Source organism: Paramisgurnus dabryanus, chromosome 5, assembly GCF_030506205.2.
Source record: "Paramisgurnus dabryanus chromosome 5, PD_genome_1.1, whole genome shotgun sequence".
Lineage (NCBI taxonomy): Eukaryota > Metazoa > Chordata > Actinopteri > Cypriniformes > Cobitidae > Paramisgurnus > Paramisgurnus dabryanus.
The window spans coordinates 1417029-1442842 of record NC_133341.1 but is presented as its reverse complement, the minus strand read 5'-3'; the positions used below and the strand labels follow the sequence as shown (position 1 = coordinate 1442842).

Below are 25814 nucleotides of genomic sequence, written 5' to 3'. Positions count from 1 at the left end.
AAAACTGCGCCCAAATCACAAAAATAACTCAGAATAGCTGACTTCCTGTTTGGTTTACGGCTTAGCTCCAAGAGACTTTTTTGTAGGTCTTGTCATGCTACAGACGCGTACCGAATTTCGTAATTGTACGTCAAACACAGTCCGAGGGCTGCTTCGTTGAAAATTTGTAGGTGGCGCTATAGAGCCATTTTCCCACGCCTAATTCTAAAGCATACACCACATGTACATTTTCATCACTCTTGACATCTGTGCAAAATTTCATGAGTTTTCGAGTATGTTTAGGCCCTCTAAAGTCCCGCTGAAGTCGGAGAAAAAGAAAAAAAATAATAATAATAACTCCTTGAAGAACAATAGGGTCCTCACACCCCGGTGTGCTCGGGCCCTAATAAAATGGGCCCTTCTTCAATGTATCGTGTCTAACAGATACCAAGTTGCAAAGTTTGTCTCACCTGTGGGCCACAACACTTAGTTCTGTCCTAGTATATGCCTTAGTCCTTGGTCTAGATCTCACCCAAACACTGTAAACGGAGCAGAACAGAAATGTTAATTTGTAAGTAGAAATGATAAGTGGACCCAGATTTGTTCCAGAATGTATTAAATGAAATTAACATGGCCTGCGCTTTGTCTAAGATAAAGGATAAAATGCACCGTAAATAAAAGACATTTTAAAAGGGTTGAGTTGTCTGAACCAAGTCATCTTGTTGCTTTGACGTCTTTGTTTTAGTTTATCTTTACCCTTCTGCTTGTTAACAGCACACATCATCAGTAATGTTCAATTATCACTTTATGCATTACTTTATTATTTTATTAATGTTAAACACACCTTCAGGATCTTCAGTGTACTTAAATAGATAAGACTGAGCAGTGTTGATTTACCACCAGGGATTTTGATCTGTAAATGAATACATTCAAAGCAACAAGATGACTGTCTGATGACTCGAATGAGTTAAAGGATTACTCCTCCCACCAAAATGAAAATTGACTGATTATTTACTATCATGTCATCCAAGAAGTTATCTATTACTTTTTTACAGAACACAATCAGAGTTATATTAAATATGTTCCTGGTTCTTTACATTAATATATTTTATTTATATTTTTTTGCTTTATAATGGCATTGACTGGGATCAATGTTTTTTAAAGCTCAAAAGTATATCCATCCATCATTAAAGTAATCCATATATAACCCAGTGGATTAATAAAATTACTAGTCGTAATATGAATTGTGATGAAACACAGTAGAGACACATGAGAAACATTGTGATTGAGTTGTTGTAGTCTGTTTACAATACATATGCATCGTAACTCGCTTAAAGCTTAAACTATAAAGTTTTTCTCACAAGCCTATCATTTTGCATCAGAAGACCCACTGGGTTATATATGAATCACTTTAATGATGGATGGATGCACTTTTGGAACTTCAAAACATTGATGCCCAGTCAATGCCATTATTAAGCATTGAAGAACCAGGACCAGTGGCGGACAATGACTTATTTTCCGAGGGCGCACAATACAATGCGAAGCTCATCCCAACATGTATATAGCCCGTCATGTGTGTGGTTCGTCATTTTAAAATATGTGTTAGGCGTATCGCATAAACCCATGTGAATCACGTGTCATGTCAAAATAAGTGCCTGCTGCACCCATGTCTGAAAGGTTTATGATAAAAGATACCTGCATTATCTCATGTGAATGTGTTGCGTGTATTTTGTGAACGTGAGCATCTCTTTTATCATAAACGGTTTTGACGCGTGTGCAGCAGGCACATCTTCTGACAAGACAAGGGATGCACATGGTTTACATGACGCAACAAATACATATTTTTGAAAACACGAGCAACACACATTCAATTCAATTTTTTTTTCAATTCAATTTTATTTATATAGCGCTTTTCACAAAAGTCAATTGTTTCAAAGCAGCTTTACATAAATAGAAGCAGTGAAAAGCACAAAAAAAACGACAGATAGCACAACAAAATACAAAATAAATTTGCTGCGGCTATGACTAAATATTATAAGTGCACATATTACTAAAGCAACGTCTAGAAGAGGAAGCTAAGTAAAGCCCAAAAAGGCTGCCTCCCCAGTGCCGGCGCCAGCCGAGCGCTGATGAGGGGGCGTCTAAAATACCAGAGGGGGCGATCACATGAATGCATATAATTCCCCCAGCTAGAAAATACATAGGTTTGGTACATTAAGTTTTAAAGTGTTATAAACAAACATCTCTGTAATACAACCACAAAAACTACAGCTATAGTGAGCAACGTACAGAGCTCTGAACAATACAACAACAACAACAAAAAAACGCATACCTAACGTTACATATTAGCACAACACTACTCATTTGAAGTTCAGACCCAGAGGTAGAAATACATTTTACGTAATGGTGGGGGGCAGTGTTGGCAAATAGAGACGGTTTTCAGCCCCAAAACGGTGCAAACGCAACATTTTATCAACATTTTGGTTAAATTTGATCATATAATGTAGTTATTTTAACTGCCACAAGTAATGCACCATAAGCTAGCGATTAAGCAGCTAGAGAACCACAATAGCAAAATGACAATAACTCGTTTACATATACAGCTATGCTGTAGGATAGGCTAATTCAAATTCGTTAACTATAAATTTAACAATGTCTGTTTTTTATCTATTTACTCCTGATAAACAGGTGTGTGTGTGAGAGAGAGATCGTACAGGCTTACCTTTAACGTTAAATGCAGAACAATAATAGGCTGTTGGTTGTACGTTGACTTGCAAGGATGCTGAAGAACATGAACATCTGAACTTTTCAAAACTATGTAAAGTCTGGCTGAAGTTCATGGTGCCTGAATTGACTTAATGACAGCCGAACATTTGGATCTTTGCACCTGAAATGCTCCGATAATTCATCCACGCCACGACATTAATTGATGTGTGACAATCCGGAGTCCGGTTTGTAGAACTTCCAATGCTATTTTCCATATATCCATTGCTACAGGGCAGGCCCAGGTCACTCTCACACTCCTGTCTGTAAATTTTTAAATAATTTCCCACTTCGACATCTTGATTTCCCTCTGAGACTCAGAACGCGGGCTCATTGTCGGCGTGCCTCAAGCCGTCAACACAAACTTGTTCAACTTCAGGCGCGGCTGCAAGAACCAACAACCACATGACGTCAAAGTACCGCGAGAACGATTCGAGAAATCATACTAAGTGTCGTTTCGTCTCGCTCTCGCGGCATTTTGACGTCTTCGCCTGATGAATTCGAACAAGCCTATAGGCTACACATGAGTGGGCGTGTGTCACGGTAGAATACATGCACACTTGTTTTTTTGTTTTGTTAAATAATTAGACTTTAAAATTCACTTTAGGAAGACAATACACAAGGCAAACGTGATTTTTAAATAGCGCATTTTATCATTAAAATCCCATTCAACATTAATGGTGATCTGAGGGGGCGGGATAGTGCCAGTGAGGGGGCAAAGCCCCCTCACGCCCCCTCGTGGCGCCGGCCCTGTGCCTCCCCGGGGTGAAAAACCCCCTAGGAGCAAAAAACCCCGTGTTTTTATCCGAGGAAAAATAAGTCCTAGGAGGGAAAAACCCTTGGGAGAACGGATAAGGAGATTTAGCAGAGATTAAGCGGGTTCTGCCGGTGATCGTTGGTCAGGCATCAGCTGGGCATCACGTTGAAGGACGGCCAGTAGATCAGAGGTGTGCCGACTTTCACATCTACCGGGACTGGGTCTGTTTGTCTCGTTGTCCTCGGGTTGAGGACGAGACAGGGAGAGAAAAACAAAATCGTATTAGCGTAGCGGCCGTTCATATGTATTGAAGTGTCACACAGTGATGTGGTTTAACTCAGCTTCGTTCCAGACAGACTAACTATTGCGGCATAATTATATTATCTACAGTTTAGGATTTAGCAAATTGGGGGCCCAATGCGAGGGTATATTTAGGTAAATAAGGGTCACCTTCCGATCTTTAAGAGAAAATGAAACCAGACGACCCGTTTGACTAAGGCCTAAAGCCCCACTGTCGTCGTTAATGCAGGTTCAGTGGCAAACGGGTCTATATTGTATACCATTTACAGGACCAGGAGAAAACGCCAAAAACATCGCAACCCGACCATACGTGCTAACCCGTTTGACTAAGGCCGGAAGCCCCACTGTCGTCGTTAATGCAGGTTCAGTGGCAAACGGGTCTATATTGTATGCAATTTACAGGACCAGGCGAAAACGCCAAAACATCGCAACCCGACCATACGTGCTAACCCGTTTGACTAAGGCCGGAAGCCCCACTGTCGTCGTTAATGCAGGTTCAGTGGCAAACGGGTATGTATGGCATACTATTCACAAGACACATGAAAGCGCGAAAAACGCAACCCGACCATACATACCAACCCGTTTGACTAAGGCTGGAGGCCCCACTGTCGTCGTTAATGCAGGTTCAGTGGCAAACGGGTCTGTATGGCATACTATTCATAAGACTTACGATAGCGCCAAAATCGCAACCCGACCATACGTGCCAACCCGTTTGACTAAGGCTGGAGGCCCCACTGTCGTCGTTAATGCAGATTCAGTGGCAAACGGGTCTGTATGGCATACTATTCAGAAGACACACGAAAGCGCGAAAAACGCAACCCGACCATACATACCAACCCGTTTGACTAAGGCTGGAGGCCCCACTGTCGTCGTTAATGCAGGTTCAGTGGCAAACGGGTCTGTATGGCATACTATTCACAAGACTTACGATAGCGCCAAAATCGCAACCTGACCGTACGTGCCAACCCGTTTGACTAAGGCTGGAGGCCCCACTGTCATCGTTAATGCAGGTTCAGTGGCAAACGGGTCGGTATGGCATACTATTCACAAGACACACGAAAGAACCAAAATCGCAACCCAACCATACGTGGCAAACTATTTAATGCAATTCATTTTAAGTGTTCATGCAGAAAAGGTTTTTATTTATTTATTTGGTTGGTCTGTGTTATGACCGTGAGTGCATTGTTCCGTGAAAATAACTATTGCGATTGAAGAACCTTTACTAGACAAATTATGCGAATGCTTTGTTGAAGAGAAAAGTTTTAAGTCTAGATTTAAAATGATCGACTGTGTCTGATTCTCGGACATCAGTTGGTAAATCATTCCAGAGCTTAGGGAAAGGATCTTCCACTTTTAGACACTTTTGATAGTCTAGGGATAATCAATAGACCAGCATTTTGCGACCGTAGTGTGCGTGATGGAATGTATTCTGATAGTAATTCTTTAAGATATGAGGGTGCTAAGCCATTTAAAGCTTTGTAGGTGATTAGTGATATTTTAAATTGAATGCGATATTTAACTGGTAGCCAGTGTAAAGATGCCAGAATTGGGCTTATGTGGTCATACTTCTTAGATCGAGTAAGTACCCTTGCAGAAGCGTTTTGAACTAGCTGAAGCTTGTTGACCTGATTTGAATGGCATCCCCCAAGTAGCGAGTTACAATAGTCTATTCTAGAGGTCATAAAAGCATGAATAAGCTTCTCTGTGTCAGATGTAGACAGCATATGGCGTATTTTTGAGATATTTCTAAGATGGAAGAATGCTGTGCGGCAGACGTTGGCGATGTGACTATCAAAGGATAAGTTGCCGTCGAACATCACACCTAAGTTCCTAACCGTGGAAGATGGCACCACAGTACAGCCATCTATGTGCAATTTGTAATCTGACATATTATGTTTGTAGCGATTTGGTTCAATAATAAGTATCTCTGTCTTATTGGAGTTGAGCTTAAGAAAGTTATGTGCCATCCAGTCACTAACATCGCTAATGCAGTCTTTTAGCTTAGAAAACGTGTGTGTTTCGCTGGGATGCGAGGAGACGTAAAGCTGGGTATCATCCGCATAGCAGTGAAAACTTATGTTATGTTTCCTGATAATGTCTCCTAGGGGTAACATGTATAACGAGAACAGGATAGGACCTAAAACTGATCCCTGCGGTACACCGTATTTAACCAGGGAGTGATATGACTCTTCCTCATTTACATAAACAAAGTGATAGCGATTGGTTAGATATGACCTAAACCAGGCTAGTGCCTGACCACTGATACCAACATAGTTTTCTAGTCTATTGAGTAAGATTGTGTGATCTATTGTGTCAAAGGCTGCACTAAGGTCTAGTAATATAAGAATTGAGATTTCACCACGATCGGATGTTAATAGGAGGTCATTTGTAACTCTAAGCAATGCTGTCTCTGTGCTATGGTGGGGCCTGAATCCTGATTGGACTTTTCATATGTACTATTATTTGTCAAGAATGTGCGTAACTGGATTGCCACTACCTTTTCTAATATTTTCGAAAGAAAAGGGAGATTTGAGATTGGTCTAAAGTTATTAAGTTCTCCTTGGTCAAGCTGTGGTTTTTTAATCAGTGGTTTAATAACTGCTAGTTTGAAAGCTGTTGGAACGTATCCTATTTCTAGCGATGAGTTAAAGATATTTAGAACCGGGGTTGACACTACAGGGAATACCTCTTTAAGTAGTTTTGTGGGAACGGGGTCTAATATACATGACGATGATTTGGATGATGTGACTAGTTTAGAGAGCTCATCTATTGTAGTAGGTTTAAATGAATCAAGATGTTCGTATGGTAGTCTAGTGTTAATTGAACTAATGGGTAGAGTGGTGGCTGCCTGGGTAGCTACGATGTTTTCCCGAATAGCCGAAATTTTGTTAGAAAAGAAGTTCATGAAGTCGTTACTATTGTGTTGAAGTTTACTATTGGTTTCTGTTTGTTCTTTGTTTCTAGTCAGTTTCGCAACTGTGCTAAAGAGGAAACGAGGGTTATTATGATTCTCATTTATAAGCTTGCTAAGATATGTAGATCTGGCGGTTTTAATAGCCTGTCTGTAGTGTTTAACACTCTGTTTCCATGCTGCACGCCATACTTCTAACTTTGTGCTTCTATAATTTCTTTCCATTTTTCTAGATGCCTTTTTAAGGGCTGCGGTGAAAATAAGTGTTCAGAGTGCACATGACACTCTGAACACTTATTTTGAATTCGCACCCCTCAGAAGAGCAGTCACGAGCCGCCACTGGCCAGGACAGTATTTAATATAACTCTAATTGTGTTTGGCTAAAGAAAGAAAGACAAACATCTTGGATGACATGGGGTTGAGTAAATAATCCTTCAAAGCTAAAAGTTTACGTAAAAATTATAATTGTATAATTTACTCACCTTCATGTTGTTATAAACTTGCCAAAAATTCTTTCATCTGATAAATGATGTCAATCATACAGTTGATGGTACCCATTGACTTCCATAATAGGAAAAATAAATTTTATTGAAGCAAATGAGCAGCTGTGTACTTAACATCATTTATCAAAATATCTTGTTTTGTGTATATCACAATAAATAAACTCATGCCGGTTAAGAACATAAACAGGGTCTGTGTGATCACTAAAGCACAATAAAAAACATGTAAAGCTATCTTACCTTGAAATAAAATTTGACACGGACTACTGAAAATCTAATGAAGGAAAAAGACAAAAAATAATATATTATGCACAAAAGTTAAAAACAACATTGCAGTGTAGTGCTTAGTATAATGCGTTTCAAATAAGTAAATTCAACTTATATTATTTGTATAGTATATATCAGTACAGGGACATGCACAAGTTTGGGCACCCCTGGTAAAAAAATTCTGTTAATGTAAACATTTAAGCGAGGGGAAGATGAAATGATCTCTAAAAGTATCCAAAGTTAAACATGAAACGCACATGATTACCACTGTATGTAGTCCAGTGCTGGCATCGTCTGAAGTCCTTGCAAGGGTCGATGTCATCTTTCTATTTGTGTTAGGTCATCTGACAGAAGCAGGATCCAGACTGCAGCTCACATAATTGCTAGTAGAAATAGAAAAGCAAATTGAGAAAATTTGCATGACTGCTGTTCATAGCTTTTTAGGTAGTGGATGGTTGTGATTATTAAGTTATTCATAACCTGAGGCAAAGGTTAATGAATGCAATTATGTGTATGCTAGACTTAGAGCTGTTGCGTTTGGTCGATAGAATCGGCGGTGTCAATTTCAACGTCGATAATTAGTCAACATAAATATTGTGTCATCACGACAAAAATATAGCCTTTTCCCCTTTGACATGGCAGATTTAAATGCAGATTAACATTCACAATGAGAAATATCTGCAAACTGGACTGAAGAAAAAATCAGGGGGCTCGCCACTATCAGCTATGAACATTCACCAGCATAACAAAACAGCGTGTAACGCAGTGCTTCCCAATCCTGGTCCTCGAGCACCCCCTCCCAAAAACTTATTTAAAACACCTGATTCAACTTATCAGCCTCCTTCCAAAATGGTAAACATGTCTCCCTAACAAGCTGATGAGTTAAATAAGGAGACATCTAAAACTTTTTGGGAGGGCGTGCTCGAGGACCAGGATTGGGAAGCACTGGTGTAACGCACTCCTTTATGATCTTATCATAAACCAAAAATACACCTGTGGTTTCTCGAGAGAGAAAGCAAACTACAGATACTACAAAAAACCTACCAAGTGCAAGACTTTAAATATGTCATGTCTTTATGGCATGTGTGTGAAAGCACAAACAAATCCAGATAACTATTGGCAGCGTGAATTAACCAAAATCAAATAATCCCAAACAACTCCCGGATGTGTACTCTGTATTTTTTCCATAATATGTGTGTGAAAAGGGCTACAGACATTAACCATTCATTGAAAGCAAGTTGTCCATTGAACCTTAAATGTCCTTGTCAGTATCGGGAAAGCGGTCCTGAAACAAATATCCTCGTCGTAAGAGATGTACGGCGTACTGTCTCGACTAAACATATGGAGTCCTTCTTTAGGATCTCTGACTGCCGCACTCTGATGTTGTTCACCTGGCGTGAAACATGACAACCCAAATTGTCTTCATTATCCCAGGCACCTGCACAGAAACATTGAGAACACAAGCACCAGGGAAGCAGTGAGTGTGCGTCTTACCTACACCTAATGTAGCGTGTACATGCCCGACGAAGGAGGCCCCGGTGATCCCAACATAGGGGGAGAAGCAGTTATAAGTGGGTTTCTCAAAAGCCTGAGGCAATGTGGTGGGAGAAGTGCTGGCTCGTGTCTTCCACTGTCGGTTTGCTGGCATTGGAGAGAATCTCATCTGGATAGATCGCATCCTAGATGTACATGCCCTGCACAGAGAAACAGATGGCTTAGTACCTCTATGTCCTATCTCCGATAAAACTAATATGACAGTATGGTTAAGATCAAAAACACTTAGGGTTAAAGTCAAATAATAAAAATGTCTGTAACAGCTGGTTAAAAACAACTTACAACAAATGATGTTGTGATCTGTTTTGCAAAGACATAAAACATAATAATTGAATATTACAGATTTACATAAATGATGTCCAGTTACACCCACTAAAATGTCTTGAGGTGTCTGTCAGTGAAATACTTACACAGCAGCATGGGCGTCGGAACCATTATACGTGGGTGGGACAGGACCCACCCACTTTTTAAGACCAATGATAATGGACCCACCCACTTTTTCTCTAATTTAGCGCATTTGTCTGTTCACTTATCAAAGCGCTGTTAGTCCAAATCCATTCCACTAGAGCAGGGATCCCTAACCTTTGCTTTTTTTACACCGCGGACCCGTTTCAGCTTTTAAACATAATTCGCGGGGGTGAGTGGACGCTGAGTTGCTGTTCGAACATAGTGCTGAAAAACCTCCTTTGCCAAATGTTTTAAACAGAAGTAAATGTCAAACAACCATGCATTAGGAAAATTAATAACTGCTTTATTTATAGTATATTTTCTATAGACGTGTAAAACCATATTATAGCGGAGTATTTTACTTTCATTGTTTCACGAGTTTGCCTGCCCAATGTGCCCATTTAGTCTTAATAATTAACGGTAAACGAACTTAGCTTGGTGTTCTTAAAGGCAGCTCGAACCTTAGGTCGGACTCGAGCCCCAAGTTCAAGACACAGAAGAAAAAAAGAGGAGATGATGAGGAGAGATGCCAGAAGAATTGCGTCTGTCGCGGAGGCACAGAGACTCCCGTTTTGCTTTTAATGATAATTAATACGGCACTAAATGTGGTTCCTTTCAAACGTTAAAAGTGTAGGCTAATCGTTAAAATATTATTACTGCTGTAAAATAGTTTATTTTTATTATTGTCCCACGATCGCTGGATAATTTTCAAGTTTTTTTTTTACAGAAGCCTGCATTTACTTTTCATTTGCGACATGAACGTCCTCACGTAAGCTATTGTTATTATTTGCGAGGTACATTTGCAGATAATTCATAAAGTCATACCTCTGTTTAATCGATTGTGTTTTAGAAGTACACATGCTCAAACTCTTATGACAGCATTGTTTCCCGACGGATACCATAAAATAAAGTGATCTCATTTCCAGAATCTCACATTTATATTTGTGATATGAGAAAGAGAGATTGGGTATAACAAATAAAAAATGTATACAAAAGTTGTATCAGTTGTATCAGTTTACCTTCATTCGTTTTTCTTACCTTTTATTTCCTCAAAATAAAAAATAAACATTGTAGCCTACTGTCAGCAGAGTAGAGAAAAAAAATGACACAGAGAACGATAAATGAAACATGACATCTGTCATTATTTGCAAAATATTTAAAGGGCTATTACCAGAATTTCGAACGTAATAGGCTACTGTCTTTAATTTAATAAACGCAAATGTTCAGGCTAATTAAAAGAAAACATGAAAATGTCATCTATTGCAGTAAATGTATTTTTCGGGGGGGTTATGTGGGGACCCACCCACTTTTCATTTGCTTCCGACGCCCATGCACAGCAGTGCCAATGACCTGTTAACACACAAGAAGAGAGGAAACATATATGAGGGAAATATTAGCTAAGGGAAAAGGCAAGAAATTTATTCAGTCATTTCCAGCCCTTGATGTATTTAAAATCCACAGTATGGCCAATGACTATGATATGAAACACCTGTCCCAGACAGCTGCACGTACGTCTGGCCGATGTCGGCCAAAAAACGGAACGTCGGACGGCTTACATATACATCTAAAAACTGTCGGCCAGGCATAGTCGAAAGAACTCCATTCCAGGGAAATACGTCATGAAACCCTTACGTCGGCGGCGCACTGCCAGAGGCCGATGCCACGCTTATCTTTCTGCACGCGGATCCCAGAGGAGATTTGCTGTTTTCAGGTAACGTTTGCATGAGGTGAATTTTGATAAAGTTATTTTTGTTAATTCTGTGACACTTTAAATTTACTAGTAACGGAAGGCACTCGGTGTACTACAGCACGGGTGAGTCTGTGGCTCATTAGCAACTAACTTTATAAGCGACCGGTCGTGTTTACTTTTTATAAGATGACTGTTAACGCATGAATGTGCTTCTATGAACTCGAATGGAGTTGCAATTTGTTTTGACGGTATTTGAACTGATTTTAACCAACGTTAGCTGTTTTCAGTGTTACTGTAAATATGTGGAGTAATTGACAGAAAAGCAACAGTGTTCTATTAATAATAGTATTATCCTGTCATAGTTCATACCATTTGCTATTAGGCGGCTGGCTGTGGCGTTGTCGTTTATTTTAACGTATATAGTAGTTAATTTTTTCTACATATAACTGTTATTGTCCAGCGGGAAATATGTGCAATGTGTAGTGCTCCCCGTAACTGTGGTTTGGATTAAACGGAAATCTTTTCCAAGACGAAGTAGGTCAGGTGTGGCCATTAACATCCAGCCCACTGGTCACTTTTATCCGGGCCGCGAAAGAGTTTATAAGTTCATTAAATATTTCGTTTAATGTTAATTTGGTCCCGACTAATTACATTTTATGCAATACAATTACAGTCCAATAGATGTCGCTAGTCTTCAGACTTTACAACATGAATGACTGAAAAATGAACGCACCAGTGCAGCAACAGAATGTTATGTGTATAATTAGACAGCAAAATACTTAACCAGCATCAGACAAAAAGCAGTATGTGTGATTTACCAAAAAGTGTTGATGTTTTTAAAGACCACAACATGCTCTCCTTTGTTTTTAACTTCCTTTTTGTTGGTGATTTAATGTTGTGTAATAATTTTCTAGCAATTCATGTGAAATTATTTGCCATTAAGAAAATGAAGCATGATTAAACAATTTATAAGCATAGCTTTCATAAAAGCAGGGTAATGATTAATTTCCTACAATACAGAACTAGTAAATGTGTCCATTTGGTGTAAACAAAGCTAAATTTATACAGAAAAAGTATAATGAAAATAAAGGTTTTCAAGTTCTAGGAAATTTGTCATTACCATAATATGCGTCCCTCACCTGTGTTTTAAAACGTTATGTGGTCCTTGAGTTAAAAGGTTTGCTCACCACTGAACTAGGTGTATGTCGATCTATAATACCAATAATTCCCTCGAATTGTAAAATAGAAGCTGTAACATGAATGACATGCAGATAAATAAGCCTGTTTGGTTTGGATTTTCAGAATATCTTTGTGGTCCTCTTGGATTTGTTATAAGCCCCTTTGAACCTTTTAATACCACAAACACAGCTTTAAAGTAGACTATTTGTTCATTCAGGTTACTTCTGTTTTAATGTGCTGTATGTGTGTTTGTATCTCTGTTTTTGAACAGGCTCTCGACACTTCATTTCAGCAACAATCTTGAACTCACATTAAGGTATGTTACACATGATTAACAGTTGTTCATAAACCGTGGTATAGCCAAAAATAATCAGTTTTGGGTGTGACTCAGATTCAGTGGCTGCTGGTGACTTCTTTTTTTGAAGCGCACGATGCGAAGTTCATCACAACATGTATGTAGCTTGTCATGTGTGTGGTTCGTCGTTTCAAAATATGTGTTCTGTGCTTTGAGGGATCGTGTGTGCATCAAGTGTCATGCCAAAATAAGTGCCTGCTGCCTTGAACTTGAACTTGAAAAGAGACGCCCGCGTTTGCCAGATACTCGCATAATCTCATGCGTAATCAGAGTTTACTGTTAAAGGAATAGTCAATTTTCTTAAAAGAAAAATCCTGATAAATTACTCACCACCATGTCATCCAAAATGTTGATGTCTTTCTTTGTTCAATCGAGAAGAAATTATGTTTTTTGAGGAAAACATTGCAGGATTTTTCTCATTTTAATGGACTTTAATAGAGCCCAACACTTAATACTTAACTCAACACTTAACAGTTTTTTTCAACAGAGTTTCAAAGGACTATATACAATCCCAAATGAGGCATAAGGGTCTTAACTAGCAAATCGATTATCATTTTTGACAAGAAAAATAAAAAATATGCACTTTTAAACCACAACTTCTCATCTATATCCAGTCCTGTGATACCCCAGCGTGACCTCACGCAATACGTCATGACATCAAGAGGTCACAGAGGACGAACGCAAAACTACGCCTCAGTGTTTACAAGTGTGGAAAAAGTGGACCGTTCCGACGTTGTATGTGGAAGATACTAATTAATGTCATTGTGTCAGTTTATTGTTTACAATGATCCGCAAAGGTGCGTTTCATATATGTAACACGTGACCTCTCTACGTCACTACGCATTTACGTTAGGTCGCGCTGGCGTATCACAGGACCAGATATAGACGAGAAGTTGTGGTTTAAAAGTGCATATTTTCTTGTCAAAAATGACAATCGTTTTGCTAGATAAGACCCTTATGCCTCATATGGGATCGTTTAGAGCAGTGGTTCTCAAACTTTTTCAGTGCGCGGCCCCCTTTGTTTACGGCACATTCCTTCACGGCCCCCCAAAGAAAATTTATGACAAGAAACTGTTCTAAAACTCAACTTTTAATTAAACAAATATTAAATGATACGTAGTGCTGTTGGTTACTAGTCTTATTATAAAATTTTTTTCCATTTAATTGCAGAGAATTCATGATAAATTAATTTATTTTATAAAATGTCATAAAACTGGGGCCCCCCTGGCACCATCTCGCGGCCCCCCCTGGGTTCCCCGGCCCCCAGTTTGAGAACCACTGGTTTAGAGTCCTTTGAAACTGCGTTGAAAAAAACTGTTAAGTGTTGAGTTAAGTATTAAGTGTTGGGCTCTATTAAAGTCCATTAAAATGAGAAAAATCCTGCAATGTTTTCCTCAAAAAAACATAATTTCCTCTCGACTGAACAAAGAATGACATCAACATTTTGGATGACATGGTGCCCTTATGCAACAAACATATATTTCTCAATATATTACATGACAATATATTTAATGTGTCTCCATATATTGTGAAATTTACAAAGTAATATATATCATGATATATTATATAAAAATATATTATATATATGTAAGTGATATATTGCAATATATTATACAATACTGCAATTATTGCCGTTTTCATATATTGATTAAATACATCTCATTATACTATTTAATATATCCCATAATATATTGGAAATATATGAAGTAATATATTGATGCATATATTCTAAATGCATGTAATATATTGAAGTATATATTGGCAATATGTGTAGTAATATGTTGATAAATATATTCTAAATGTATGTAATATATTGCAGTATATATTGGCAATATATGTAGTAATATGTTGATAAATATATTCTATATGTATGTAATATATTGCAGTATATATTGGCAATATATGGAGTAATATGTTGATAAATATACTCTTAATGTATGTAATATATTGCAGTATATATTGGCAATATATGGAGTAATATGTTGATAAATATACTCTTAATGTATGTAATATATTGCAGTATATATTGACAATATATGTAGTAATATATTGATGCATATATTCTAAATGCATGTAATATATTGAAGTATATATTGGCAATATATGTAGTAATATGTTGATTAATATATTCTAAATGTATGTAATATATTGCAGTATATATTGGCAATATATGTAGTAATATGTTGATAAATATAATCTTAATGTATGTAATATATTGCAGTATATATTGGCAATATATGGAGTAATATGTTGATAAATATACTCTTAATGTATGTAATATATTGCAGTATATATTGGCAATATATGGAGTAATATGTTGATAAATATACTCTTAATGTATGTAATATATTGCAGTATATATTGACAATATATGGAGTAATATGTTGATACATATATTCTTTATGTATGTAATATATTGCAGTATATATTGACAATATATGGAGTAATATGTTGATACATATATTCTTTATGTATGTAATATATTGCAGTATATATTGGCAATATATGGAGTAATATGTTGATAAATATAATCTTAATGTATGTAATATATTGCAGTATATATTGGCAATATATGGAGTAATATGTTGATACATATATTCTTTATGTATGTAATATATTGCAGTATATATTGACAATATATGGAGTAATATGTTGATACATATATTTTTTATGTATGTAATATATTGCAGTATATATTGACAATATATGGAGTAATATGTTGATACATATATTCTTTATGTATGTAATATATTGCAGTATATATTGGCAATATATGTAGTAATATGTTGATAAATATATTCTATATGTATGTAATATATTGCAGTATATATTGACAATATATGGAGTAATATGTTGATAAATATACTCTTAATGTATGTAATATATTGCAGTATATATTGACAATATATGGAGTAATATGTTGATAAATATATTCTTTATCTATGTAATATATTGCAGTATATATTGGCAATGTATGGAGTAATATGTTGATGCATATATTCTTTATGTATGCAATATATTGCAGTATATTGTAAAATACATGAGTAATATGTTGATACATATATTCTATATATATGTAATTTATTGCAGTATATTGATAAATATAAATAATTGTCGCTTTTAATATATTGCACGTGAATATAATATATGTGTTTATATATCTCAAAATATGCAATATTATATTTACAAATATCCACCATATTGTATTCCGATTGATATGCAAAAATGTATTAACAATATATGTACAGATATAGTGTCACATGTATGTTTACTATATTGTAGAATATATTTTAAATAATATGTAAAATTATATAGAAATATATACATAAAAATATGTACACACATTTATACCACATATTAACACAGACTAATGGATAATCTATCAAAAGCCACCTTTATTTTCTTTTAATCAGGCACACATACTAAAACTAATTTGAGGTAGAGAGCTAAACAGACCTATTACAACCACAAGAGATTTTGCACATGGTCAGACAATGTGGTTTGCTTTACATTACATAAATGTCTTGCATTACATTAACATAAATTACATTTTAAAAGAGTGACATAAAACAGAAAATATACAAAATATAAATGAAAGCAATTTAAATTACAAAGGTCTATTTATTTCAAACTTTCAGCAGTGCCGTTATACAGTTAAAAATACAATATAAACAAAATGCACAGACAATAAAAGATAAATAAATAATAAACAAACTTTCAAGGAGCTTTGGCAATGTGAAAAAGCAAAGAAATAAATTACCAAAAGAACAGGCCTTTATCCTGGCTAGGAGTCCATCTTGGCTCTTCACTGGTTTAAATTACTTATATACCCATGCTTTTGCACTTCACCTGGTGTCTTAGCTCGCATATTCTACTGTTGATGGATTTTCTAACATCAGCTTTGGCCGTGGAAACTGGTTTAAAACAGCATCTGTGGAACAAAACAACAACGATTACTCTCTCCCTTCTCACTCCTTCCCCTCTGGTTCACAAAAATCTCTCCTGGAAGAGATGCAATCAAAACTGGAAAGCACCACCTCTGAAAACTATGTACCTTGTAAAGCTTGAAGTTTTTCCTGGGTTGAGAGCATGTCTCCTTCTCAAGTTTTACTGGTGGTTAGCAAACAACTTTTAGGTGCATTACCGCCACCTACTGATTAGGAGTATGAGTTAGGACTATAGGTCAGGACCAGAGATGTATAAAGTACTAGGGACCCAGACTTGAGTAAAAGTACAAGTGCTCTATCAAAAAAGTGACTTGAGTAGAAGTTGAAGTGCTCTTTAAGCACAGCACTTAAGTGGAAGTACTAAAGTATTAAACATGTTTTGTACTTAAGTATTGCAAGTAGTTTATTTTAAAATATACTACTCAAGTACTGAAAGTAAAAGTACAAGTATTGTGTAATGTAGTTATTAAAGAAAACAGTCAAAAGTTTGAATATAATATTGTTTATATTATTTCAAATGTTTTAGCTAAAGGACACTCACAATTCCTTTGGCTGTAGCAGGAGTACAAAGACAGGACTGTTCAGATAATTTAGATTAATTTAACCAAATAATTAAATATTAGTCGATATAATGGTAATAGGTACAGTAAAGGTACAAGGTGTTTCAATGAACTTAAGTTTCCTTCTTTCACGCACACTCGCCCTTTCTCACGCATTCTCTCTCTCTCTGTCTTTCTCGCGCACTTTGGTTCTCTATTTGCTTCACTTTGTCCACAACCCCGGCTCATATTTGGGAGTGAGAGGGAGGGAGGGGTCCGCCCTTCACTATCTCCGATTGGTTTAGAACACGATCTGTGTGTGTTTCTAATGTGTATCACCGCTCTGGCAGTGATAATGTGGGTTTGGAATGATTCGTAACATTTGAGTGTAACGAGTAACTATGCAGCACATAAAAAATGTATCGGAGTAAAAGTATTAAACTCATCAAAAATATGTACTGAAGTAAAAGTGGAAGTAGGAGAAAAAATATATACTTCAGTAGAGTACAGATACTGTCTTTTAGTACTTAAGTACAGTAGTGAAGTAGTTCTACTTCGTTACTATACATCTCTTGTCAGGACCTATCAGCCTCATTGTTGCTAGTCACAGGTATGTGTCCTTGTCCTCTCCTCGCGCCTGAATCTCAGCTTCCTACTCAAGCATTATGCTCCATCGCCTTTGGCACGCATTCTGGTTGAAGCAGTCGGTGCTGAGTAGAGTACTGACAAACGTAGAAAATGAAAGAAAGGTCTCTGCTGTTTCAATAAAACTGTTATTTGTGTAATGCAGATTTTTGTCTTTAATATTTTCTTTAGGCTATATGCCATGCATATTCATGAATATGCTGTAGTTGTTTATTTGGAAAGTAAAAATTGTTAAATCATATATACATACATACATACATACATACATACATACATACATAGCACATCCATATATTCATGGGCATTGCTAGATATAAAGCTCTACTGGGGCACAGGCCCCCCATTTTTTGCTGACTTTTTTGAAAGCCTGCTGTGTGCAAGAAGTGTGCAACACTTCTATACAATGTCCTTTGCTCAACCCACTATTCTACAGTTCAACAGTTACTGCAAAAGATACATATATACAAGTATAATCTTCGTTATACCTAACATTATTACACATTTCTTGAAACTATGCCTCATATTCTCAAAACAGTAAAGACAATTCCATAAAGTCTCACACAATACTCCAAACATCATATTTTCAGGTCAAAATGAAGCTCTACACTCAAAACCATTCACTCTTACTGAAATACCAAACTTTTCACTCAGACAACACACACAAGCTTTCAAAAACACACACACTACAATATAGTATTACACACTTGTGCAATCAATTCAAAACAATATATCCAAAACTGGTAAGTTGCTTGTGGTTCTCCCCCTCAAAAACCTTTTCACATGACCAAAAAGACACAATCAATGTATGCATTTTTATTCATTCATGTGCTATACACAGCACAACTGTAAATTGTAATATTTCGCCTCAACATCCCGTCTTAGTTCTGGGTCAGGCCAGAGAATCTCATCCACATCACAGGCTATATTGGTCCTAGCCAAACAGCAAGGGTAAAATCCTCTTGCCTGATCCACCCCTTGCATTCATCTGCTGATATGTCTATCTGTATGGAAGGCAATTTGATGCATTTCTTTATTCCAGTAGCATAGTCCAACAGTGTATGCACACTAAAGTTACTGTATAGAGCAGTCTTACTGTAAGTACACCTATATGTTTTCCTCCCTGAAGGCTCTGAAGATGGAGGCATAAGTAAAGCGACTCAAATTAGGCTTTACTCGTTGCTCAGCCTCCCTCATAGTCATACCATGGACCAGGACATGGTCAACTAGAGTGGCTTGTATTTCACCTTGAAATTGCTTGTCACCTTGCCCTTCATCTCCTTCCTCCTCTTTCACCACGTCCTCCTCCTCTTCCTCCTCCTCCACTATGTCCTCTTCCTCCTCCTTCACCACGTCCTCCTCCTCTCCCTCCTCCTATTCCTCTCCCTCCTCGACCTATTTCTTCATCATGTCCCCTCCCTCCTCCTTTACCATGTCCTCTTCCTCCTCCTTCACCATGTCCTCCTTCTTTCCCTACTCTTCTGCCTCTTCCTCTCCCTCCTCCTCTTCCTACTCCTCCTCGACCTATTTCTTCATCATGTCCTCTCCCTCCTCCTTTACCATGTCCTCTTTCTCCTCCTTCACCATGTCCTTCTTCTTGCCCTCCTCCTCTTCCTCCTCCTCTTCCTCGACCTATTCCTTCATTTCTCTGTGGATCCATTGTTTCAAAGCTCAATGAACAGATTCAGGCCCTTTTATGTATCTATTGAAGGATCTGATTGCTGTGTGTTCAATTTTGACTTTTAGTGTTTCCAGCTTGGTAATTGTTTGCTAAGCTGTGCTGACTTGAGTGAACAGTATTGAACGCTAGTGCTTTCCATATGACCAGATGGTGTAAGCACTGAGAAATGTAAGGATTTGTGTGTAGAGTTTTGAAGTAACAGTTCACCAAAACTGACTCATGTGTTAACCAAGGTGAAAAAGTAGTACACTTCCATAGTGTATTTTAAGTGCTTTATTTTCGCACACTAATTTTGTACTTAAGAAGTACTAAAGACAAATTTTTAGTATATTAAGATGTTCTTAAGATCATCTTAGTGTACTTCACTGTGCTATTTTGAGACACCATAAATATGAACTAAAATGTGCTAAAAATGTATTTAAAAAATGTATTTATGTACCACTTGTAGTAAACTTGAACCCATCTTTGTATAAAAGTTGTGTTCAAGATTAATACAAGTGTTAACTAAATAAGTTTTTTTATACAGAGATAGTATCCCTGCTAAAAAAACCAGCATTGCTGGTCACCAGCATAAGGTATGTTTTGCATGCTGGGACCAGCTTGGGATGCTGGTCCAGCATTATGTGCTGGACCAGCATTAGGTGCTGGCTGCTGGTGTGCTGGTCGACCAGCATTAGGTGCTGGCTGCTGGTGTGCTGGCCGACCAGCCTGGGCTGCTGGCTGCTGGTGTGCTGGCCGACCAGCCTGGGCTGCTGGCTGCTGGTGTGCTGGCCGACCAGCCTGGGCTGCTGGCTGCTGGTGTGCTGGCCGACCAGCCTGGGCTGCTGGCTGCTGGTGTGCTGGCCGACCAGCCTGGGCTGCTGGCTGCTGGTGTGCTGGCCGACCAGCCTGGGCTGCTGGTGTGCTGGCCGACCAGCCTGGGCTGCTGGTGTGCTGGCCGACCAGCCTGGGCTGCTGGTGTGCTGGCCGACCAGCCTGGGCTGCTGGTGTGCTGGCCGACCAGCCTGGGCTGCTGGTGTGCTGGCCGACCAGCCTGGGCTGCTGGTGTGCTGGCCGACCAGCCTGGGCTGCTGGTGTGCTGGCCGACCAGCCTGGGCTGCTGGTGTGCTGGCCGACCAGCCTGGGCTGCTGGTGTGCTGGCCGACCAGTCTGGGCTGCTGGTGTGCTGGCCGACCAGCCTTGCGTGGTTGGTGTGCTGGCCGACCAGCCTTGCGTGGTTGGTGTGCTGGCCGACCAGCCTGGGTTGCTGGTGTGCTGGCCGACCAGCCTTGCGTGGTTGGTGTGCTGGCCGACCAGCCTTGCGTGGTTATATATCACATTCCTTAATGCATATTCATAGTAAAATAAGACAAAGACAATTTTTTTTACATAATTGTAATTCACATTTTAATAAAGAAATACATTCTTAATATTCCCCTCTTCACATGGCTTTCTTTTTTTGTTTGTTAATGTCCATAATTTTTTCGGTTATGTAACGGCCAGACTTTGACGCCCTGGCTTCCAATTCTTCCTTTGGAATTTTTTTATTCTCTAGCCATTCACGAAAGGTGGCTGAAAAACAAAAACAAATATAACCATCACATACTTATCACAGTGTCCAAAATAGCAGCTTATTTATTTTTAAATTAACAAAAGACCAAACCTAACCATTTATACTTCTGTATTGTGACAGTTCTGGGTGATGTGGTTTGAATAGACAAAGAGAAATTAGATATTATGCTGACTAGAAAAGTGCCTCTGTTCACACGCAATTTTTGCAAACCACATATGACTTAAGTGAAATTAAAACCTTTGAAAGATGTACATGCCATCACTACTGTCCACAATATTTCATGCTGACTGACAATATTGTGTATAGTATTTCCTAGCTACAGTGACATACCTTTTACTATTTTCACTTTTTTTGGAGTCAGCGGCTGTCGACTGGATTTTGTGGTGGGACACTCCTTGCCTGTAAGGCTGCGCTCCCCAAGGGTTTTGGTTCCCCAGACTGCCACTGCCAGTTCTTTAATGAATAAAGAGTCCCTGGTGCTGCTGCTTATTTTCTCCCAGACTTCCTTTCTTAAATGTATAGTCCCACCCAAGACAATCTGAGAACACCAAAAAATAAGTAAAGAAAAAGTTAATCTGGACACAGCATTAACCTATACATGTGTTCATAGAAGGCAATAAAAGTTGGCAGCACATCTTGATATATTCAGGTGCATTTTAATCATTTCAAGCATTTTTTTCTATTTAGATTATCTGTTAGTTTGAAAACAATTACTTAATTTTCCATTACCATCAATCAACTATTAGCTAGCGGCCTAGTAACACCTTAGAAACTGACCAATCATGAGACTACATGTCACTAAACTGTTTTACCAGTAGAGATGCATAACGAATAATCTATAGCAGAAAAAACGTTTTTGTTTACACCATATATATGTGTGTGTGTGTGTGTGTGAACTGTGTGTAACAACTTTGTATAGATAAATGCACACACATGCATGTATACATTTAAGAATGTTTAATGTATAAATATGCACACATGCATTTATAATTTTAAGAAAAAACATACATATACATATACATATATATATATATATATATATAACCAAACAATATTAAAGTAAAATAATGCATTAGTGCAACTTTCATGAAGTTAAATTAATAAAAGCATTTCTTTCACTGGAAAAAAAATTGTCCCTGACCCTGAACAACAAGGTTCCAATGTGTAATGCAATATGTTAAAAGCTCAAATAAAACAAAAAACTTCTCAAACTGATGTGTGTGGTTGCTAAGGGTGCAGTGATAAATAGAACCATTGGGTGAAGCGGTCATAGCCATTTTTTATCGTGAAAATCGTTATGCATCCCTATTTACCAGGCCTACTGTTGGAAATTCACCTTTTCATATTGAATAAAATAGTTATAAAAGGAACATTACCTCATCTCCAACCACATTTATTATTGCTTCAGACTGTTGACTGCTAGAACCAGACTGCTCCACTGTAGATGACATGTATTTATTAGAAATAAAAAATTTTTTTTTAAACCAAAGTTCATTAGTTCAGTGTAAAAATGCATGTTTTACCTAAAGAGGTCTCTTTGATTTCGCTGCATACAGGGGGTGAAGAGGACAAGGTCAGTAGTTTATTCTGGAGTTCAATGTTTAATTTTCTCAAGGCTGTTATTTCTGCCTTTTCAATCTCCTTCAGCCTACAGAGAAAAATAAATAATTTTGACAGTGTCCGTAGTTAAATTGAGTCTAATACAAGCATGCAGTTTACAGGTTTTGCAAAACACCTACACTCACACCAATAATCTCCCTAACCATTATCTTGTTGATAAAGGAACCGTTGGAGTATTTCATGATTAAGCACTTATGAAGTTCTGATCACTGGATGCATGTAAATTGCAACGTACAACTAATTACCTTATCAACATAACATTTGTTGGCCTAATCGCTTACTTTGTTTGGGTTTTCTCAAGTTGGAGAGTAACATCCTTCAGCTTTTCCTGGTAAAACTGGAGTTGCTTTTGTGACTCTTCGAATAATTTGCGGGGAACAACATCTGCACCAACGGCATCTTCTTCATCTGTTGCCAGATGTGATGATGGGGTCTGCTCATTAATCTTTTTAGTTTGTGCTGTTGGACAGAGTGGAGCCTGTCGTTTTTGGGCTTTGCGCTCATGTAATATATTGAGAAGCGATTGTTTTTTCCCTTCATCTGAGGCAGTTTTCTGGTTTGTCTGTTTTATAAGAAACAGAGAACAGCACAATCAATTCAGCATACTTTTTGAGCATTGTATCATTAATAAAACCAGACAGAGCAGTTCATGCGTTTCTAAATAGACGGGAGAAGTTTTAATAGAAAACATTTCTCCATACATACATACTACTGATATATTTAGTTTTAATATATATTTAATATTAATATATTATCATTTAAATATTAGACTGTGTTTATCGTTTATTGTCACTGTCCAATAAATAAATGTATCACACTAATATTGTATTATAATATACAGAAATTACTACATATATACACATAGGTTTGTTTAAAATATTTACTGGACAATATATACACACGCGCACAACTAACGTTACACAATATAACCTTTACAACATACATTTTTGGTCTTGGCTTCCGCTTTCTCTTTTAGCGAGGAAGACGTAGTATGTGGTGGAGACGACCATGTTTTAAGAGGTGCTACCCGGAGTCGTTTGCCCTTAGACAACTCCTCCTCTATGTCTTCTTTATTCTCTAAAAATTATAGAAACAAAATAGGAAGCAAAACTATATAGCACTCATTTGTTTACATTGTGCAGTGAACGAGTTACTATAAAACAGCTACTGCTGACATACCTTTTAGCATCAGTATTTGTGCCCTGAAGAAGTCTTGCTTCCATCGTACCCAATAAATCTGTGTTTGGTCAAACTTGTTAAAGTTAAAGTCCTTAATTTCGCATGTTGAAACAACTGCCGTGCAGCCGTCATCCAGGTACCTCACGTATGCAAACATTCTCATTCGCAGCGATCGGCAGATTCGTCGTGTAGAAGCTGAAACTTTTTATTTACCCCAAATCAAAATCGTAATTACGGTGGCGAAAACAAGATAATTTGGAACACGTGCACTTGTACTAATTTCGATAAACACTGTAAGGGATATAATGTAGTCGAAAACATTGCGAGATTTATTTTGGGAAAGTGCTGGAACTACATTTACTCTTCGTGAACATAGTTGCTCTAAAGGTTGCATAGCAACGCCGATGCTGGGTATATCCTACTGTCTATGGTAATATGTCTTCACATTACCGTTTTACTGAAAAATAAAACTGAACTACATCTTAATTAAGACAAAGGCATTTTAACATTGTTTGACTCCAAACTCCTGTTGGATTACACTGGAGAATATATATATATATATATATATATATGTATATATGTATATATATGTATATATGTATATATGTGTGTAAAATTCCATTAATTTAATTGAATCATACTAAAGTATTTTAATTGAGTAATCTTTACATATTTTTTACAAAGAGATTATCAATTCAGTTTGACATAATTTTACTACTAAAAAAAAAAACTTTTTTTTATCTATGCTGGGATAGAACCACTGATCTATATAAATGACTGGATTGCGCATAGAACGCTTGACGTAACTGCTTGACGTGAAGCCAGCGCAGAGTTCGAGCCGCCATCTTGGTATACCCAACCGGCAGAGAGCGCCATTGACTTCCATTCAAAATCATGATTAAAATTTACCCCCTTTACAGCGTATCAGTTACACAAGGTTATTTTTTAGGATATGTGTACGTTAATTATTGGTTAATTCTGGTGTTATTTGCAATGTTTATGTTTTAATCGGGCAGGATAATGGATTTATAAAAAAACGTTAAGGTGAGTGTGTGTGTGTTGCATTTGTTAATGACACGGGTATAAATAAAGTTTTTTTTGACATTCAGCTACACTGTGACGGTCAGCGTTATTTCTTTAAATAAGTTTAGATAACATAATTACAAAACTAGCAAATTATTGCATGAACATACGGTACAAAGCATGATTATTTATATAGATTTCAGAATGAGCACGTTTATTGTCATTAATACTAAATATGCTGCGGTCTGTCTGCTGATCTGATACTGTAATAAAGATGAATTTATAATAACTGATTAAAACGCAAAATGTACAACTTTCAGTAAATAACTATTTACATGCTTTGGACGTTTGTGTTGTAATAATGTACAGGGTAAGTTCACATATAAAAACGAAGACGAGTAAAGTGATGTTTTATCATTAAAATCTGATAACGTCCATTGATTTAATAGAACGTTTGGGTATACCAACATGGCGGCGCGGTGGCTTCACAAGTGTGACGTCATGCGCAATCCAGTCATTTATATAGATCAGTGGATAGAACCCATAAGCTTTACTAAACCATCATCGGATAATTCATTTTAACTATCGCCTCATATAGCCTAACTATAATACAATTTTTTTTAGAATCATGGCCCCCAAAAAATATAAATTGTATCTCGAGCCAGAAAGCACAGATGAAGTACCCCTTCCAAAACGCAGAACAAGCGGTGGATGCTCTACTGTATGTAATTACATTTAAGATTTTACATTGTACGTATATTATGATTTGCTCAGTTGGTTGTTTAACTATATTGTTTATATTTTTTGGCTATACTCAAAAACAGAAGTAAGCTTATTAACATTTATGCTGTTTCCTTTAAGAGGATCATTATGAAGTTATCTGTACATTTTCAAATGGTTCTGTAATACATGTTAACATGCTATTACAG

The 25814-nt window shown here is 37.3% G+C and overlaps 1 protein-coding gene and 2 long non-coding RNA genes across 5 annotated transcripts; all 3 read right to left on the bottom strand.

The window, feature by feature from the left end:
• Positions 1 to 445: 445 nt before the first annotated feature.
• LOC135774593 (uncharacterized) lies at positions 446 to 8987 on the bottom strand. Of its 3 annotated transcripts, none has more exons than XR_010543753.1 (4): positions 8729 to 8987; positions 7735 to 7860; positions 7451 to 7484; positions 446 to 518 (listed from the first exon to the last, which is right to left on the bottom strand). It is a non-coding gene; the product is annotated as an uncharacterized lncRNA (long non-coding RNA). The 3 variants fall into 3 exon arrangements; XR_010543755.2 differs by having other exon boundaries at positions 452 to 518; positions 7743 to 7860; XR_010543754.1 differs by lacking the exons at positions 446 to 518; positions 7451 to 7484 and adding an exon at positions 7591 to 7644.
• A 7090-nt stretch (positions 8988 to 16077) lies between these two features.
• On the bottom strand, positions 16078 to 18074 carry LOC135774494 (uncharacterized). The gene is made up of 2 exons (XR_010543698.2): positions 16757 to 18074; positions 16078 to 16633 (listed from the first exon to the last, which is right to left on the bottom strand). It is a non-coding gene; the product is annotated as an uncharacterized lncRNA (long non-coding RNA).
• Positions 18075 to 20869: 2795 nt separating this feature from the next.
• Positions 20870 to 24169, bottom strand: LOC135774592 (BEN domain-containing protein 5-like). Its single transcript, XM_065284700.2, has 7 exons — positions 23863 to 24169; positions 23627 to 23760; positions 22965 to 23245; positions 22587 to 22711; positions 22440 to 22501; positions 21394 to 21601; positions 20870 to 21062 (listed from the first exon to the last, which is right to left on the bottom strand). Exons 1-7 carry the CDS (start codon positions 24023 to 24025, stop codon positions 20932 to 20934), a joined length of 1104 nt encoding a protein of 367 aa, XP_065140772.1. The 5' UTR covers positions 24026 to 24169; the 3' UTR covers positions 20870 to 20931.
• Between the last annotated feature and the right edge of the window lie 1645 nt (positions 24170 to 25814).